Genomic DNA, 20,291 nt, shown 5'->3' on the forward strand with positions numbered 1-20,291 from the left:
TATGCGTCCGTCGTATGGGATGGTTGTATCATATCTGATATGGATAGGTTAGAAAAGGTTCAGTTAAGTGCCGCAAGAATAGTCACAGGTTTACCAATTTTAGCATCAAACGAATCTCTCTACTGAACCTCTAGACAAACGTCGGCATACTGCTAAGCTTATAACAATGTACAAAATTCACAATAATCAAGTACCTGAGTACTTAAGCAGTATCATTCCCCCTAAAATAAAAAAAATGTTTCTTTGCACAATACTCGGAACAGTGAAGATTACAAGATACCAATCAGTAGATTAGAACTTTACAAAAAATCTTTTGTACCCGAGACTATTCGAAAATGGAACTCACTGAAATTAGAAGTCAGAGAAGCAACGTCTATTAATAATACTTTTAAAAAGAACATCACCGATATAATAACCAAACCCCAAAAATATTTTTCGTTTGGTAAGCGTATTATCAATATTATACACACTAACTTAAGACACAACTGTCTGCTAAATTATGATCTTTACAGAAGGAACATTATTGAATCTCCTAAATGTATTTGTGGTCAGAGTGAGGATGTATATTATCATTTTTTCTTTGTTTGTAAAAGATATGTAAGAGCAAGAAATAATCTTTTTGACAAACTTTCTAAACTAGACGAATCAATTCTAATAGACACACATCTGTTGTTATCGGGTACTGACACTCTATCTTCTGATATGAACTGTCTTATATTTTCAGCAGTTCATAAATTTAAGCATTGAATTCATATTTTTGGATGTCTTCGGTCCTATAACACATCTGGCCGTGCCGTCAAATTGAATACCGCGCGTTAGCGCGGTATGGTAATTTGTCGGCACGGCCAGGTGTGTTATAGGACCGAAGACATCCCAAAATATGAATTCAATGCTTATATTTACATTCTCTAATTTTCCTTTATCATAATTGTTTATTTCGTTCATGTTTAATGTGAATTTAGCGCCCTTCGGTATTGGTTTGCTTAATACACGTAATAGCCGTTCGTGACGTTGGAATGCCGTTTGTGATGTTGGAAAGTTAAATAACGCAAATAAATATTGCGAGGAAAAAAATGACAAATTAATTTTTAATGCACATTTGTTGTTTTTTTTAAAAAATGAAATTGTGTCAAAACAATATACATTTTGGTGTTCCTAAATATTGAAAAGCATGTACACGGCCAGGAACACGTTAAGTTCCAAGACAGTACCGTTGTCAGAAACATTTAAAGTTAAGCACTAAAAATGGCTCGTTGTCATGAAAATACAGGTAAGGTTATGACAAAAACTGTCCGGTGTCATTACTTTAGAAGACAGGTCGTGAGCAGTTTTTCATTTTTTAAGTGAAATATTTTCAACCAATGTCTGAAATTGCAATGGGGAACAGGACTGACACCCCTATTGGTGTTGTGTGAATTTCAGCTGTTAAAATGAAGTAATAAAAGAGGAGTTTGCGTTGGTGATATAAACTCTGGTGAAATCAAACGTGGATTTCATTCATTTTCATTCTATGATGTTATATTTCTTGTAAATAGAATATCATATATATACCAATTGATGCAGTCAGTATCAAGACATGTTATAAGCATTTACGGGAAAAAATAAAACAAATTAAAACTGAAATATTTGATTTATTATAATTTTTGTCCGTTGTCATGACAAGATACGAAAATTCAGTCCGTTGTCATCGGTCCGTTGTCGCTACTTTACTGTACGTATACACTATGAAGGAGGTCGATTTTAGTTTTTTTAAATGCTTTGATAAATTTCAAACATGCCTTCAATAAATGGGTGAACTAATTAGTCATAAGAAGCTAAACGTATGCTATTTTCTATATTTCATATAATGTTCAGCTTTTGTTTGTCATACATGTGGGTTTTATCCTTTTTCCTTAGAAAACTAATTACAAAGTGAAGGAAGAAAAATATGCTCGCTAACTCTTGATTCCTGCCTACATTTTGCACTCATTTTGTTTAATATTAATGGCAATTTGGCCATAAAATCGTTTTTAATACAAAGAACAGTTATTAAGTGGTAATTGATGAATTGTTTTGATACCAGCTCTAAATTTAGTGAATTATCCCTATTTCAAGCTCATAAAAAGGGGGACCGGGGTAGACGATATTCTCCATTGAAAGATCACCATATTTTGAAATAGTCTTGGATATGATTAAATGTACCTAGTATATTTTCCTATCGGCAAAGAAATTATCAAAATAAATGTATTAATAAAATGTAATGTTTCAGTTGTAAATCGCTTCGAAATTGGTGAAAAATAAGCATTTTAAAAATATCAGCCAGACAGTGCAGTAAAAAATAACCAAACACAGATTATGCAGTTTTGTCGATTATTTCATTCACTTGAATGGCATAAAGTAAATTTATAACAAACCATTAAGGGGGCTCACCTGATATTAAACAAAACAAGATAAAACATGAACATAGGTGCATGAAAGGTACAAGTGTGATCCCCCTGAGACTGACTAGAAATTTACATGCAGTGAAAATATCAGTTTACATGTAAATATGCATAAAATATAACATAAATGAGTTAATCCTTGGAGGCGTCCAAACAATTGCACCAATTCCAGATGACAAGTTACTACTATAAGAAAAATACAAATTTTGACCAGAATGCAAAATAATACAAAAATGAACCCATAAAAAGGATGGGTGGCGGGTTTTTTCCATCGCACTAACAGGGTAACAGAAATGGCGCAAAAAAAAAACAAAGTCTTTTTTTCGATTAATAAAATTTGTAACCATGTTAACTATCCGACGGTTTAAGATTTAATAGATTTCTCATAGCGGCATAAATTGAATTATTTGTGATAATTTTTTTTTTGTTTTTTGTCTATAAACATGTCTATGATAATATTGTTTTTGTCGTTTTTTGTCTATAAAGTATACAAATCCCCCCCCCTTGAAGCACAAAAAGCTTTGTTTTTTTGTTGAAAAAAAATAGTCCATATCACCTGTAAAATGAATTTTTGTTTCAAGGGGGGGGGGGGTGTATTTTCCGTTTTTGTGAAAAACAAAAATTTTACCAAATTTTTAAAGTTATCTCTCTTTGTTTTCCCAAATAAGTAATGTTTTAAGAAAATTTATATAATAATCTATAAAAATAATACTAAAATTTTTTTTCGAATATGTTAACTTTATATAATTATAACTTGTCGGTAGGCGGAAAAACAATATGTATTCAAATATTATATTATCTGTTATTACATATACTATATTATTTTTATCATTGAGGAAATATTCAAAGATTTTATGCAAACGTTAATTTAAGAGCTTATATCTCAAAGTAAAAGATTCCAGTCATTGGTTCAGATTTCTCTTCATTTTGAATAAATTTCCTTGCTTATTCAAAAAATTCTTTTAGGATTGAACATCCTCTGTCTACCGTTTACACCTACTGTGTGCTCCTTGTCTTGATCGGGAAATGTACCAGGAAAAATCCGTCAATGTGCAAAAAAAAATGGCCTAATAATTACTATGAAAAACGTTAGTCTGCATTTGACTCCATGATAAATTGTATTTGCTGACAAGATCATTGCTTCGACCAAGGAACTTTTGAAATTATGACTTTTTAAAACAAGACTTTTGATATTCTTCTTTCAGCAACTTGTTTATCAATAATTTAATACGTATTAAAAATTTCCGTATTTTTAAGTTCGTGTAGATCCAATATTTTATTTATGTTTTACTGATAATATTTCAGGAATTGTTATACGTTTGCACTCTATATATTAAAAAAACATCAGAGAATGGTAAGCACGTTCGGGTATATACACTACTCCTAAGACGACCCCCCAAAAGATTCAAACTTTTCTGCAATATGCTTTTTCTTTCTTAAGAGTACATATACATTTGATCATTTTTGTTATATACGTATTTATTGATAAGTCTGACTTAAACCAGTCCTTACTATTTCACTTCTAACAAAGTACTTGAAATAGGGACTAGCTTCAGTCAGACTGAAGCTAGTCCCATATAAACAAAAACTTATATGTTAAGAAAAAGACACCGGACTAGAAAAACTTAACATGTACTGACAACGGACATTTTGCTTTTAAATTGCAATTTCATAAAGCCTGCTATAAAGAATAGGCTGTCAGTTACCTAACACATGTAAAATTAAGTTTTTCTTTATATTTCAAAATAAAAGGACCATTTTGATAAATTTTACGTAAGAAATATTAAATTTTCAGGCTGACGATCATGACTTCACACATGGGCATGTGATTGCCAACGCAAACTCCTCTTTTATTACTTCATTTTAACGGCTGAAATTCATACAACACCAAAAGGGGTGTCAGTCCTGTTCCCCATTGCAATTTCAGACATTGGTTGAAATTATTTGACTTAAAAATTGAAAAACTGCTCACGACCTGTCTTCTAAAGTAATGACACCGGACAGTTTTTGTCATAACCTTACCTGTATTTTCATGACAACGAGCCATTTTTAGTGCTTAACTTTAAATGTTTCTGACAACGGTACTGTCTTGGAACTTAACGTGTTCCTGGCCGTGATGTAGTTCCTACTGTGTATTCTACCGCGTTGTGACAAGGTTTCGCGTGTGTTATAGAAATTTGAACGTCGTGGATTTCTAATACATTTCATAAAGAAAATTACACTGAATGTAAATATTTATCAATGAATCTGGAAGATTTAATTAACATTTCAATTTATTTATGTTACTTGTCAATATTATATATACTTTATTATGTTATTATTATGACAACTGTACTAACTGTATCAACTTTACTAACACCAGGAGAAGAACTTGTAAGTTGTAAGAACTTGTTTCTGATCCTTTTGTGTTAAACAATAAAATATGTTCAAATCAAAGACTGATTGTTAATTCTGTACCGAATTCAATTTATAGCATGCATGCTTATAGATATTTACCAGTTTAGAAATCTCGCAGTCATTTGAATTGAATTTATGTAATCAAGATATATGCTATATATGTACAGGAAGATAATGTAACAAAAAAATAAGGAGTAACTCACTTATTGCTTGCAGTGAATGTCTTTCTTCTGTGCACTGATCATGTAATTATGAATATCCATCTTCCTAGTCTTGCAATATATACACGTGTATCTGATAATTGCAATAATTAATTAGGGGGTTTCTTTTGGTCTTTAATAGAGGCGCTGCTCGTCCATTGATGTTTACAAAATTAATTAAAAAGATAATTGTAAGCAAAACGAATATTAAAAACAATTAAAACAAAAACAAACATCATAAAACTACAAAGGTAAAATATTTCAACTGATAAAATACTACAGATAGCGAAAGAAATCAAAACTATTTCTTTCTATATTCAGTTGCATAAACAAAAGAACAAAAAATATAAAAACAACATATTTTTCCTTTCAGTATTTCAGAAATTTTCGAGAGAGATTTTCATTTTATATTTGTGAAAATGAAAGAAATGAAATGATTAAATTTCAACTCTTAGTAAAGTTATCATTTATTTAGCATAAAATTAACTAACTAAAGGCTAGATTGGCTTTATACTGATTTTTATTGTGCCAGTCCACTAGACATGGACCGTGTACAGGCTTGCATAAATAAGCTAACAAACGTAGTAATCATAACCAAATCTAATTATGATCAGCCACGTAGCATCGTTTTTGAAAGGGGGGACAGCCCAGAGAAATTTTTTTTTGACTTACCTGAAAAAGTTGACAAGCAAAAAAAAAGAGAAAAAGAACGCGAAAATTATAAATTGCCCAAACTCGAAAATCCTATTTCGTGCGGGGGGGGGGGGGGGGGGGGGGGGGTCAAAGAGCCAACTTTTTTCAATGCTAACTTCTTCCGGTACCAATTTTCCTGCTTTCTATATTGTATTTTATATTTCAAATTAATTTTAATTTTGCAGAAATTATAACAGTAACTAAGTTATTTACTAAATCATATTAAATTAAAACATAATATTGAAAAATGTATAGCTGTCAAAAATCTTCGCATAGATAAATTTGAAAAAGAATGGTCTTTGTGGAAAAATATATTTCAATGAGCTTAAGCTTATTAAAAACATATTTTATACTGTTCGTTTTTCATAAAGAGATTTGTCAATATAAATCTATATAGAGTAGTAAATATATGTTTTATGTAAAGTTGTAATAAGATATAGTGTATATGAACTATTGATATTTTTAAACCATTTTGTTATTATTATCATGATCTAAAGAATGAGACTGTATGTAAGTCAGTAAGAGTCTGTGAATGAAAGTAGTCAAAATGTAAAAAAGCTCATAAATTGTTTATAATTTTATGCAAATTGTGACATTGGGCAATATAAATAATAATAATAAAAAGTTATTTACTAAATATTTTATCAAAATGACATGTGTAAAGTTTTCCAAACAAAAACGAAACAAAAAAAAAAAGATACAATATAAACGTACATTTCTAGTACATGTACAACCGCCCCATTGGACCTACATGTACATGTATAATTTATGTTTTAATATATGTACAAAATATGAAATAAATAAATAAATAAATAAATAAATAAATAAATAAATAAATAAATAAATAAATGAATGAATGAATGAATGAATGAATGAATGAATGAATGAATGAATGAATGAATGAATGAATGAATGAATGAATGAATGAATGAATAAATAAATAAGAAGTTAATGTTGTTTTCCATATTTTTTTTTCACTTGAAAAAAGTTTTATTAATTCAGTTTAAACTGTACATCGTGCTTGTGATTTTTTTAATTAGGCAAATGAAAGCTGAATGAAAGCTGATAAGTTGCGTCCGAACTTCAGGTGGATTGATATATAATCGAATAATTATCAGATCGACATGATCAAAGCTAGGTTAGGAGCCTAGATGGCGCTTTCTTGACGTTGCTATCTGTAAACATCATGGACGACTGGCGCGGACACTTGCTCTTTCTAAACATTTTCTTAAAGATTTTTCAACCCCAAAACTCGTCTTGCCATGTGAATTTTTGCAATGGGTTAATTTAAAAGGTAATCTGAAAACTTTCAGGTAGTTTACTTATGCTAACAAAAATGCACCAATATTTTTACAGATCAATTCGAATTATCTCAGTTCATTATTGGCGCGCTTGATTTGTCTACACCTTACATCCGAGGCCTGTTCAGCAGAGCGAACGTTCGCGAGCTTTCGCGAACAGTTCTATTGGAGGTATAAGGAAATTTGGCGAGCGCTCGCGAACATTCGCTCTGCTGAACACGCCTCCGGTGTACACTTTTCGGTAAGCAAGTGCAAAAGTGACTGTGTACACTTTTGGTGTACACCATCTACACCCTGTGCAGGGCATATGTGGGGAATTACACAGAAAATTCAATTTGGCTGACAAATGCCGAGACAGTAAAACTGCAATTTCACTTGATTATAAGGTGCAAATCGTCTACACCGCCCACCAGATGTAGTAAGGTGTAGACAAATCAAGCGCGCCCTATGATTTAACATGAGTTGTTATCCGATCAAGTTCAAATGTCAATATGGCATGTAAATAAACATGAATTTTAAAAATGAGTTCGATTTTCATCTTAATATGGAAAATTTTCAATGGTAAAAGGCATAAGCTCAGAAAGGTTTTTTATGATTACTTATTTATAGTGCATATTTCGATCATTTTGTACACTTCAATATCTTGTAAATTTGTTAATGTACATTACAACTATATGGGATCAACTTTAATACATAATGAATACCTCGCAGTTATCTAACCTACTACCGCTCTTTTGCGGGGGAATCGAGAAAACATTAAATCTTGCAAGATTTCTGGGGCAACATTGTTTACAGTCAATCGATGTTACAGACAATCGATTGATTCACAAGGGCATTTTATATACTCTGTTCTCTACTTCACATATAAAAATACATGTGTATTTTTATATGTGAAGTAGAGAGTAGAGTGGATAAGGTGCCCCTGTAATTGATTTGAACAATTTTTTCCCGAAAATACAATGCATGGCCAAGAATTGAACTCTAAAAAGTAGATTGTCAAATAAAGAAAGTTTAGAATATTTTATCAGCTTTAAAATGTCACGATTTTCAATGAATATTTTTAGAATAGTTCGTTTAGTTAAAAATATCTTAAAAATTTAACATTTTTTGATTAGCTCATAAATTTAATATTCTTGTTTTCATTCAATCATTTGAGAAATACTTAAATTGATTTATGTTTTCCAAGTAACAAAATGCCTGGAATAACAGACAGAGTTCACTTTGAGGATGAAGTGATTTTGAGGAACATTAGACTTGATCAAATTGGAGAGGTCAGCAGTCAGACTTATAACCAAGGAATAGATGACATTCTTAACCCTAATTCCACATACCTAACGGAACTACTGGGGCCAGATGAACTCGGGGAAGACTTTGGTTTGGAGCCGGAGGACGCTTACTATGTTGCTCCCAGTGAATCGTCTGAGGATTACGTGGAGGGGCTGGATGATCCCATGTTGGACAAAATTAAGGGTGAAATCGCCAAGAATCTGAGGAGGGAGGAATCGGAGACGTCAGAATCTTCCTCGAGGACGGAGGAGGACACTGAACAAGAGGAGCTTAACATTCATTACTCAGATCACTTCACCTCTGTTCCTTATGGAGTCTTACCAAAAGCTACCTACACACATGGCCGCAAAAATGCTGACATTATGGGAAGTTAGTATAAATAGCACTTTTAGGCCGACTAATTTTGTAGGTCAAAAGCATTTTATCAAATAACCTAGTCATTTAACAAAATAAAAGATAATTGTGAATAAAGGAGGAAAACATACATGTAAAGGATGAAGCTCCGCATTTTTGCTTTTTAATTTGAAAGTTCCATTAGGAAATAAAAAACACTTGAGAGTTGAAATATGATTAGACTAAACTTGACTAAACACAGTTCATTTATTCATGTGAATGCTCTAATTTACTTTAATTTTGCTTTAGTTGTGTACAATGGTAGGATGAGGCAGTTTGTGATTTTGGACGGAAAAGGAATCACCACATGGAAAAGAGACTCCGGTCTGCATGGAGAAAGTCGCAGTAAGTTATCTGATTCATTACGTGTGTTACCTCCCTTAAACTAAATTAATGCATATATACTGACTACATGTATGACTTGTAATTTGAATAATTTGATGTTAATTAAATAAAAAAATATTTGCTTTTACATTTACATATAAATCAGTGCTATGGCTGATGAAATAATGTATTGTTAATCAACAGTTCAAAGGGCATTGATGTATCCCAAGTATGAATACAGACTGATTTCATATTTGGTTTATGCCAAAAAATTCAACTGCTACTTTGCTCTTGGAAAAGATTTTTCACTAAAGGTTTGTACAAGTAATTTCAAAGTAAAATGAATTTTATATAAAAATTGATTGCAGCTGACATTAAAGAGACAAACTGATGTTTGCTGGATTTGTTCTTACTTCAAAATATCACAGTTCTGTCCATTGAGAGTCACAAAACAGTGAACAAGAAACAGTTTATTTATATGAATTATTTATCAACAACTTGGAATCAGATCAGTTTAACTAATGTATCTGTGTTTGAATTTTTGAATTTTATCATTAACCACATCTTATAATTGTAAACTGTGTATTTGTAGGTTTTGAATCGTGATTTTATCGAGACCTGTTCAGTCAGTGCTAATCTACGATCTGTCCTGTTCATGTTGTTCAATCCCGTCGGGGATGAGCTAATTACTGGCGGGGTGGGAGGAACAACGGTAGGTCTTCTCTCTCGCTTTCTTAGAAATCGTTTTTAATTTTTTTAATGGAAATAAAGCACAATTTTTAAAATGCTTTTAGTTATATAATTTACATAACTCTCAAAATGTATACCTGGTAATAATCATACAGATATGGAAGTTTGAACAGGATGCAACCAAACAGTTAACAGAAATCAAACCTCTTGCCAACTACAGACTCAGAAGAGTGTATGTATTTACTTTCAATATTTTTTGATCAGTATTTTTATAAATAATGATATAAATTGTATGATTTCTCCGATGATATTCAACAGAAAACAATATCTGCCACAAATAGTTCCTGTCATTTCAGGGTTATTTTATATTCTTTAGCAATGCAAAAAAACCTTTTTTCCCAAAAGAAATAAACAAACTAAAAGCCATGAAACTTACAAAAAGAAACCAAACACAACACACTTTGAAATATAAATAATTGAATATTTATGTTTCGGGGAACCAGGTTATTGTTTTTACAAAAATGTACCAACTTGAGTGCAGAGTATCTTGTCATGTATTTTCGACAAAAAACATCATTTTGGTTTCAAAAATAGATATTTCATTTAAACATTAGTAAGCTGCACCTAGAAAGTTTCTAGGTTTCTGAAACATACCCACGCTTCGGCATGTTCAGTCTCGCGCTGTATTGGTAAGCAATGTTGTCCATGTGATCGAGGAAATTCGGGACTATGTGACTAGCAACTGCACTCAGAAAGACATATAACAGCAATATCAACACTCAAAGATAGTAATGACAAAGCTAATGTACTTTCATAAATAGCCTACGTACCCATGTTTGTCCTGTTTAAATGTTTATTCAAATCCAGAGTTAAATTGATAAATTGCTAGAAAAGCATAATTTGAGGATTTTTTAGAATGAATTTTGGTTATCCAATTTTTCCCAAAATGACGATAATTTTCCCAATTTGAACGGCCCCGGCCCCAGTCCCAAAAAGTGGTGTGAGAGCCCTGTGACATTTTCTCCTGAATTGATCTAATTTTCATAATTTGAAATGTAAGTAAATGTAATGTTAAAGTAATCTTATTTTGAATATTAGATTTTGTTCAAAATAAAACTAATTTATAAAGAACCTCAAAAATTTTTCGTAATGGAACTCAGTTTTAGTGTAGCGTCATACACTGAAAGAGATACTAGGGCTGGGCAATAATATCGATATTTCAATATATTGCAATACAATGACAAAAAATATCGTATCGCAATACGATTTTGTAATATCGATATATTGGCAATATGCTTAGATTAAGGAATTTTGTCATTAGATATAAAAATGGACTTATAAAAGTTTGTTATTAAGCCAAACAGTAAGACAGAAGTTGTTTTTAGGGAGCATTTCAGAGCATAACTTTAATGAAATCAACAAGATTTTTTTCTCGTTTTGGTTACTTATCATAGTAATGTTGATTCTGCATGTAAATTAAAGTAAATACAGTAAGTAAATGCAATTTTAATTAAAATAAAAATATTGCAATACATATCGCAATACAGTTAAAAATATCGCAATATATCGCAATACGAAATCTCGGGCCAGTACCCAGCCCTAAGAGATACGAACGACAACTCTACACACTCACGGGAAGCGGTCCATAACTGGATGATTAATTTCTTTTTTACCGTTGCACAGAAATTATTCCAACTTTTTATGAACATTTTCTGGGTTTAAATGAATTCATTAATGCATAAAAACTTTAGGAAACGTGCGTATTTAGTACTAAACCAGCAGTATCACCTGCCAAAAGCGGTAAATCTAGTACTCTGTTATAAATGTTAAAACCAAAAACGGACACCGATGTTTTCGTAAAATCACGATTAAAAACAACAAAATGAAGTATATTTTTTTTTAATAAAAGGAAAACCTTTTTTACATACCAGATAATTTGTACACACACAAACTCTCACATATACCACTGTTTTTATGTTTGGTCATTGAATATTTGTTTTTAACTTGGTATTGCTTTTTTCTTCACAATAGTAAAAAAGATTAAGTTCTGACATACTCCATGTATAATGTTCGTGTAATTGAAATACATATATATTCACAGAGAAGTTTTATATAACAAACCTGTTAGCTCTTAAAAGGATGCTGTGTGATAATCCACATTTTATCAACATTGATATTATTCCTGCGAAACTGAAATTTTCATAACACATGGGTAAAGGTGCCAAGGAAAAATATATGACAAATTTGAAGACTGTGAGCAGTGAATTATATAAATGATCAACGGCCTCTAATATGAATATAATGGCAGTGTTCATGTTTTGCAATGGGAAACCCAAAATATATGTAAGATGAAAAAGTAATAGAAGGTGCACAGCGGCAATATGTAATAAAGATTCTATGAAAATTTCGTTCAGTGGTGTAAGAGGAGATGCGGATAAGAGATGGGTATACCTAAAGCGTAACAAACAGATGGACTGAAATCCAGATTAATAAATACCCTCCCGCTTTTCAAGCAGGGGGTATAAAAAAAGGACTAATGTAGGCAGGCAAGCATTATAGCCCTTGCATTTTTTGCTATTCAATGTCTCTGAATGTCTTTCTCAAGATTGTTGCAACTCAAAAAATCTGAAACGGTTGTCTGTATTTGAAATAAAAATATTGTTCAATCACTTAACCTCCCAATCAAAGATTTTATTCTACTACAATGTTCAACTCCCATGAGTGCTTTCAGTACTTTGATTATAGAAATAATGATATAAATTGTGTGTCTTCATCAAAATATTCCAGCAGTTATTAGCTCACCTGAGCCGAAGGCTCAAGTGAGCTTTTCTGATCAAAATTTGTCCGTTGTCTGTCGTTGTCGTTGTCGTAGTCGTTGTCGTAGTCGTTGTCGTCGTCGTTGTCGTCGTAAACTTTTCACATTTTCATATATCAAACTTGGCACAAAGTATTTTAAAGGGGATTCAAGTTTTTTGAAGGGCCACAAGGGGAGATAATCATGAATTTGTTAAAAATTAATGGCATTTAAAAAAAAATTTCCTGAAGTAAGAAACTCATGTGGAAGCATCCTCAGGTAGTGTGGATTCAAGTTTGAAAAAAGGGCAAAGGTCACAAATAAAAAGGAATATATAGGAAAAATCTTTAAAAATCTTCTTCTCCAGTACCACTGGGCCAGGAAAGATGAAACTCATGTGGAAGCATCCTCAGGTAGTGTAGATTCAAGTTTGTTCAAATCATGACCCCCGGGGCAAGGGTGGGGCCAAAATGGCCAAGTTTTCATAGGAATATATAGGAAAAATCAGAACCACTGGGCCAGGAAAAATGAAACTCATGTGGAATCATCCTCAGGTAGAGCAGATTCAAGTTTGTTCAAATCATGACCCCCGGGGCAAACTGTGCCACAGTAGGAATATATAGGAAAAATCTTTAAAAATCTTCTTCTCCAGTACCATGGGCCAGGAAAGATCATTCATCCTCAGGTAGTGTGGATTCAAGTTTGTTCAAATCATGAAGCCAAATTTGCCGCCAAGTTTTCTAGGAATATATGCCACTTGACCCACTGAAAACAAAACATGTGGACATCCTCAGGTAGAGGTTGTTCAAATCATGACCCCCGGGGCAAAGGTGGGGCCAAAATGGCCGTACCCAAGTTTTACATAGGAATATATAGGAAAAATCTTTAAAAATCTTCTTCTCCAGAACCACTGGACCAGGAAAGATGAAACTCATGTGGAAGATTTGTTAGTTTGTTTATAAGACCTCCCAAGTTTTATATATATATATAGGAAAAATTAAAAAAGCACTGGGCCAGGAAATGATATTATTTCTTTGTAAAAAGTTTTACACAGGGATATATAGGGAAACCTTTTAAAATCTTCTTTTCAAGTACCTCAAAGCTATGATTAGTGATATTTATATGGAATCATCCTCAGGTAGTGTAGATTCTAGTTTGTTCAAATGATGAACGCCTGGAGGGGGGGGTGGAGTAAATTCAAGCCTGATGTGCTCAGGTGAGCGCTGTGGCCCCTGGGCCTCTTGTTTTATAATTATATTCTTTAGCAATAATAGATACAAACTGCCATACAGCTGCATTTCCTCTAAGTAACTCTTTCATTTCAATAATTGAATATTTATGTTGACCTTTTCTTATCAGTACTACATTATTTTAAATGTTGATTCCAGTCGTGACCTGAAGGATGTGGGAGGGAGCTGGGTTAAGCGGGTGGATCTAGATTTTACCCTACAACACCTCTACTGCTGCTCAGACACAGACCTGTTCGCTTACGATCTCAAAGGGCAGCTACTCTTCAAATTCCTCAAGTAAGGTTACAAACTCCCATGGAAAAATCATAATTTCAGAGTAATGTATGTAGTTTTGGATATAAAATTGACTTAAAACTTGGAATGATTTTTCTTGTTCTAATAAAAATTGAGCAGGATAGAGATCATATTCGCTAGTCAAGGTTTTTTGATACGCTACTCTCCTTATGAGCCCTTGGCATATGGTGAAGTCAAAAGACGGGACTGTTTTTGTCACGTGATCTTGAATCTACCAGATACACACAGATTGCGTCATTGACAGAAACTTTGAAAAAAAAATATAGTTTTTTAAAGAATAATTAAGAAGAATGAGTAATGTTTATTTATTATTTATAGTACCAGCTTCAATATAGATTCTTAATCACGTATATAGAAGTTCTATGCTATTTATAGAATTGCATGTTATCTTACAGATCGTTGTTAACTTGCGTTTTTTGATCCCGAGATTAAAGATTCAAGATGTATCCTGAACTCAGATATTGTCATTTACAAAAAACAATTGCTGATTGATCGACCAGGTGTGTTTATAAAAAAAAAAATTACATTTGACAAGGGATTAAAAGGTAGCATATCAGAAACCCTTCTCTTAGAGATAGCAAAAGCAGAAACACCAAAAATAATGTCAGTGTTTATGTATTAGTCTGACATGTTTGTTTATTCACAGGGCTCACAGTATGTCCATAACTGGATGTATCTACTCACAGTTCTCCAAAACACTTCTGACATGTTCTATTGATACAGAGGGTAAGAGTTGACAGTATGCCATCATACAGGTCACATTATTAATTGACAGGGTGGAAATAGAATAATTTCATGGAATTTGATTGTATCTTTAGTGAAAATGTGGAGTCTGAGAGGTGGACTGGTTCACACATTCCGCGGTCACTCGAGGGCAGTCACCAGTTTAGTGGTACACCCAGTCAAGCCATCCATCATAGTGACCGCCTCACTGGACGGGTCAGTCAGAATGTGGTCACTGAACACCATGGAGATATTATACAGGTAAGGAGATAGGTCACTCAGTATAATGGAAATATACAGGTAATAAGGAGATGGGCCACTGAGTGTAATGGAAATATTAAATGGGTAAGGAGATAGGTCACTCCACATATATCTGTCATTATTTTCCAGCGTTGTGATCTCCACTGATGGCCTCCTATGGATGGGGATGACAGATGACTGTCTGATGTACTGTGCCACAGTCAGGAACATCACCCTTTGGAATCTTAATCAGTTCTACGATTTCTTCGCTGTTGCTAGAAGCCAAATTTGCCGCCTTTCTCTTGCCACTTGTGAAAATAAAACGACCCGCGTTGTTGCAGAGGGACACGATAGCAGGTACCGCTTGTTCTCACAGAGACAAAATGTAAAGAGGCTTGTAAGCTACCTACCTGTATCAATAGGACCCAAAAGATTTGTGAGGCTTTTAAGACCTCACAGATATAAAAATTAAGCATGCTTGATATTATTTCATTGTAAAAATAGGACTGAAAAATTTCTCATGATTTCTGTCATTTTCATTTCAGCATGCGTCTGTTTTCCCGTAAGAGTCAGAAGAACCTGACAACGGTGTTACCTCCCCCTGATATTTCTCCCCTCCAGAGGGTGCTGAGTGTCTGCTACAGCAGAGAGTACAACATGGTGTTTGTTCTCATCACCACCATGGAGATCTGGGTTTATACCACCAAGTAAGAAGTATTGGGCCTCTCAACTGAACTGTCAAAATTTGAAAATTTAAACTTTATCTAATATCTTTGTAAATGAAAAAAAATTTTGTTACAAGGTGAAAGTATTTCTTTTAGAACTGACCCCAGTTGCCGAGTGATGACTTGGAATGTCCATGACTTGCAGGTTCCTTATCTCTCCAACAAAGGCAAAAAGGATTCAGATAATCCTTTAGGAGGCTGGTAAGTCACCTACATATAAGTCAAGAGGGATTCAGATAATCCTGTTGGATGGTTGGTAGGTTATGTACAGCCAAAGAAAGAAGATTTTGATCATCCTTTTCAAGGCTGGTTAGTCACCTACAGCTAACAGAAGAAGGATTCAGATACTGTAGACATACTTTTTTCCATGGGATCATAATTCTGCGAAATCTCAATTTATGTTTAATCCTTGGGTAGAAAATTGCGCGGATTTTCTAGATTGTCACTATATGCCTTACATTTACGCTTGGACAAATTTCCGCGGAAAATTTGTGACCTCGTACATAGCGTAAATCAATACCACGCGGAAAAAAGTACTTCTACAGTAATCCTTTAGGAGGTTGTTACAATTGTAAGTCACTTACCGCTAATGCAAGAAGGATTTAGATAATACTGTAGCGTGATTTTAAGTCACTTACACAGCCTTAGTTCAAGGAGAAAGCATTTTGATGCTTAAATTTATTTTTCAATAGTTGCAATGATGCCAATGACATATAAATCAAGACACATGTGGACAATTATTTTATAACTTAAAAGTAAACATACAGTTTAATCTATGTTTGTATTAAATTTAATTCATAGAAATATAGACTAAAATTTACACTAAATATATAACATCTAAGTTTATCTTCAAGTTGTTGTCGACCTTTCCAATCATTATCTCTACAGGTCATCCTCATTACAAGGTGGCCCCTCCCACCGGGCCACGGAGAATGGTCTGGGTAATGAGACTCTGTCCGCCTGTCACTCTCTGTGTATCCTGACCTCCACAGCCACCATGTGGACGGAGGAGGGGTTCTGCTGCCCCATACAGAACATGGATCTGGAGGAGACCTATTTACTGATGGGACTAGAGGTCATTCTACCATTCTGCTATTCTCTGTGCTAAATACAATCAATATCACATACATGTAACCTAATAAAGAAGTTTTTAACTAAAGGCTTTTTTCTAATCAGATGCTTAAATTTTCAGGCAGATTAAATTCATTTTGAAATGTATTCTGTAGTAATTTTGAGCCTGACTTTTGAGTAAGGATCTTTAGAAAGTGGCTTTATCACCAGTTACAAATAAGTAAATAAATGCATATTTTTTTCAGCTTTTATGATAAATAAGCAGTTAATTTCACTTCTAAGAGTATTAGCTCTCAGAAGAGGGAGTCTGTCAGACAGTTGTTTTTAATGGTTGTGTAAATTCTGTATCTCTAGGATGGCAGAATTTTGTTCATGGATCCAGTCACAAAAGGGAAGAAATACATGGAATTCAAAGCTTCAAAGGACGCTGTAAGTAACAAGGATAAATTACACAGGATTTTGTCATGAAAAAAATGTATATGGTACAGTTAAACATGCTACAGTGCTAAATAAGGATCAGGCTCGTGAAGAAAGAACTGATGTTTACAGCAAAGTGACTTTCTACCCCAATGACTTTAAAATATTTTTTACACTTCACAGATAAAAAGATTAAATAATCATACCTGTAACAAAAACAAATTTTCATCCCTAGCATTTCGTTTTAGTGTATTTTTACTGTATGTATAAGAGATACAAAGTGCTATATTTCAGTATGAAGGAAACTACCTGTAATGATTCCTTACAGTTCAGGGATTCTTTATTTATTCCATTTTCATTCAGAATCAGTCAAATTACATTCTTTGTATCAAATTTTGTATAATGTATCTTTAAGTCATTATTTTTGATCGGGTAATATTTTTTAAAAAATGTTAAGTGAATTCAAAGAGAGTGTATGGTGACAATATCATGTGTTTCAAAAGACATACATGTGTGGCATTGTTTGGAGATTACCTTCAGTTTTACTAACTGGGATCAATCTACATTACAGATACAGGAAATGAGACATGACATATCCCACAATGCACTTATCACCCTGTGTTACCTGAAGGAGCTTGGCCTGATACAGATCTGGAGCTTGCCCAAGCTTGAGCTGAAGCACGAGCTGTACTGCTCACTGGATATTACTTGCTATGCCAGACTGGTATGTTTTAAAATGCTTTACTTTGACATAAACTGGTACATTTGTTTTTGTATTGAAATTACCCCAACACACACAAAGAAGAAAAAATTCTTATACAGGAAAATTTATGCACTCATTTTCTTAAAAAAAAATCTGTAAACATGCAGGGAAATTCTAGCCATCATTTTATTTTCACCCTTTTTGCCCTGCTCATAAGAGGATAACAACTGTGACAGAATTTTAAAATGGAGCAAATTTGTTTGCAAGTGTGAAAGGGCAAAATAGCTCGGTGTTAACATATTAACCTTGTATACAATAGATATTCAGAGACAGACACAAAATATTACTCTTCAATAATGTACATGTATTTTATTTCTCACTAGCTTGAAATTGTGGGACTTTGAGTAAAATGCATTAATCAGCAGACAATTAATTTCACTTCAATATCAGTCCATTTTCTACCTTTTAATAATGGTTCCTCTCAATCCTCTGATGCATTTGCCAAGATTGAATTACTTTCAATTAGGATGAGGATAATCGTGACAAAAAAACCTCGGTAATAAGATATAAATGAGTGTTTTTCTTTGATATTCCAGTTGTATGTCTTGATTTTCAGGGTGACTTATTTATGACGGGACACCTAAATGGCTGTGTGAACTTTAACCTACTGGAACCAGCAGAGGACTGGGGATTGTTCAGAGCTAAAAGTTTGTGTTTCTTATATCTTTATGTCATGTATGATTCAAGTGCAAGTCATATATCCAAAATGCATAATTACTTGATATGCAATTACTACAGCAAAAGCTCTGTATTTCAAAATTTTAGTACATATGGCTTTAAATGAATATAATTGTTGAAGCAAACTGAGATATAAATGTGTTTCTACAGCACAAGTTCAGAGCTACATGTATATGAAAGTTTTTGATATTCCATTTGTTTTAACATAACAACAGTTGAACCAAATAAGGATAGTGTTGTGAAGAAGAAGAGACCTGAGCACCATGCTGAAGTGGTCGCCATTGACTCTTCAGCTTCCATGAGAATCTTCTGCTCTGCCAGGTACTCACTATAATGTTAAAACATTTTACTGATGTCTAATATGACTAAAATGACCTTGAAATTTTCAAAATTTATCTCCATTTAGGCAAACTTTGCATGTCATGTTCAGCATGAGGAAAAAATATTTCTGACAAATTTGCATACATATTTTTTTGTAATAAATCTTTCACACATTTAGGTTAAAATAATCTAGCCCAATTTTAAATATTGTCAACATTTTGAGAAGTAACTTGACTGTAAAGTTTCATTCAATATTACAGTTTGAATGGGGTGCTCAGGATCTGGGATGAAAACAAGCACTTGCTGACAGAAATCTTCATGGACAAACTGGAAATTGACGAGAACATCATACAGGAGGAACCAGGAAGGAAGAAGATGAAGGTGGATGAACAAGGAAGGAAGGAGAAGGTGGAAGAGGAGGAGGAAGAGGGAAGTAGTTCCTCCCTCCTAGACAGATCCTTGTCAGCTGCCTGCTTCCTTAACAACAAGGGCGATCTAATTATAGGATACAAGAACCATATCTTCAGTATCGACCATACAAAAGGTGAAACTTTCATGAAAGTTGATTTTGATACATGTATTTTAAGCAGCAAATTTTGTCATTTTTTTTCGAAATATTTTTGTATATTTTAAAATTGCATATTTTAAAAAAAAATTGTCATTTATTTTCCTACATTCCAATACTGATAAGAAACAATTTTATTAAGTGTTCTTCTATTGTCACATTTTTCTATTATTGTTTTTTTTTCCCCTTAAGTTTTAAAATTTGGTTTTTCAGTTTGTCCACATTTATCTGTCACTGAAGAGGAAGAAGAAATAGATAAAGGTTTTGCAAAAGACATCTTAAATTTTTTTTTTAACTTTTAAGACATTCTTATATATTTACATACGCTGAATATTTTTTCTCCTTTATTTCGTAAGAAAAGCCATTGCGTTCATCACTGCATGAACTACAGTCGGCATGTCACCTGTACAGATTTCTTGATCAGTGGCTGTTCCATCAATGAAACGTATAAAGACGTTCGCATCATTAATACATAATTAATCTTTTTAATCCTACTTTAAATGATTATTTAAACAGATATAAATATAAACAATAAAATGTCTTTCTTTGTTTGTTATTACTGGAATTAATGGTCACAGCTATTGCAGAAAAAATTTACATAACCCGCTTACGCGGGTTATGTATTTTTTCTGCAACAGCTGCTTCCGTTAATTCCATTAATAACAAACAAAGAAAGCATTTTATTGTTTAAATAAACAATACTTTTAAATATAGTGGCCTCATACAGATCATCACACCACTAACT

General features: G+C 33.1%; 2 protein-coding genes across 2 annotated transcripts in view; one reads left to right on the forward strand and one right to left on the reverse strand.

Moving 5' to 3' along the window:
* LOC134247344 (uncharacterized) overlaps positions 1–20,291 on the reverse strand; it is a 95,477-nt gene that overhangs the window by 20,058 nt on the left and 55,128 nt on the right. The window lies entirely within an intron of this gene.
* LOC134247340 (uncharacterized) overlaps positions 6,881–20,291 on the forward strand; it is a 28,454-nt gene continuing 15,043 nt past the window's right edge. Inside the window, exons 1-19 of the mRNA XM_062729714.1 lie at positions 6,881–7,004; positions 8,198–8,667; positions 8,941–9,036; positions 9,220–9,329; positions 9,608–9,727; positions 9,861–9,937; positions 13,888–14,025; positions 14,690–14,769; positions 14,862–15,027; positions 15,157–15,363; positions 15,552–15,713; positions 15,828–15,932; positions 16,620–16,806; positions 17,157–17,231; positions 17,791–17,943; positions 18,539–18,629; positions 18,876–18,981; positions 19,242–19,525; positions 19,760–19,807. Of these exons, the coding sequence (XP_062585698.1) occupies positions 8,205–8,667; positions 8,941–9,036; positions 9,220–9,329; positions 9,608–9,727; positions 9,861–9,937; positions 13,888–14,025; positions 14,690–14,769; positions 14,862–15,027; positions 15,157–15,363; positions 15,552–15,713; positions 15,828–15,932; positions 16,620–16,806; positions 17,157–17,231; positions 17,791–17,943; positions 18,539–18,629; positions 18,876–18,981; positions 19,242–19,525; positions 19,760–19,807 (2,668 nt within the window). The 5' untranslated portion in view covers positions 6,881–7,004; positions 8,198–8,204. The remainder of the gene's footprint in view (positions 7,005–8,197; positions 8,668–8,940; positions 9,037–9,219; positions 9,330–9,607; positions 9,728–9,860; positions 9,938–13,887; positions 14,026–14,689; positions 14,770–14,861; positions 15,028–15,156; positions 15,364–15,551; positions 15,714–15,827; positions 15,933–16,619; positions 16,807–17,156; positions 17,232–17,790; positions 17,944–18,538; positions 18,630–18,875; positions 18,982–19,241; positions 19,526–19,759; positions 19,808–20,291) is intronic.

The sequence above is a fragment of the Saccostrea cucullata genome, unplaced genomic scaffold, assembly GCF_032062105.1.
Source record: "Saccostrea cucullata isolate Sc308-1 unplaced genomic scaffold, CSIRO_AGI_Scuc_v1 ctg39, whole genome shotgun sequence".
In the NCBI taxonomy this organism is placed as follows: domain Eukaryota; kingdom Metazoa; phylum Mollusca; class Bivalvia; order Ostreida; family Ostreidae; genus Saccostrea; species Saccostrea cuccullata.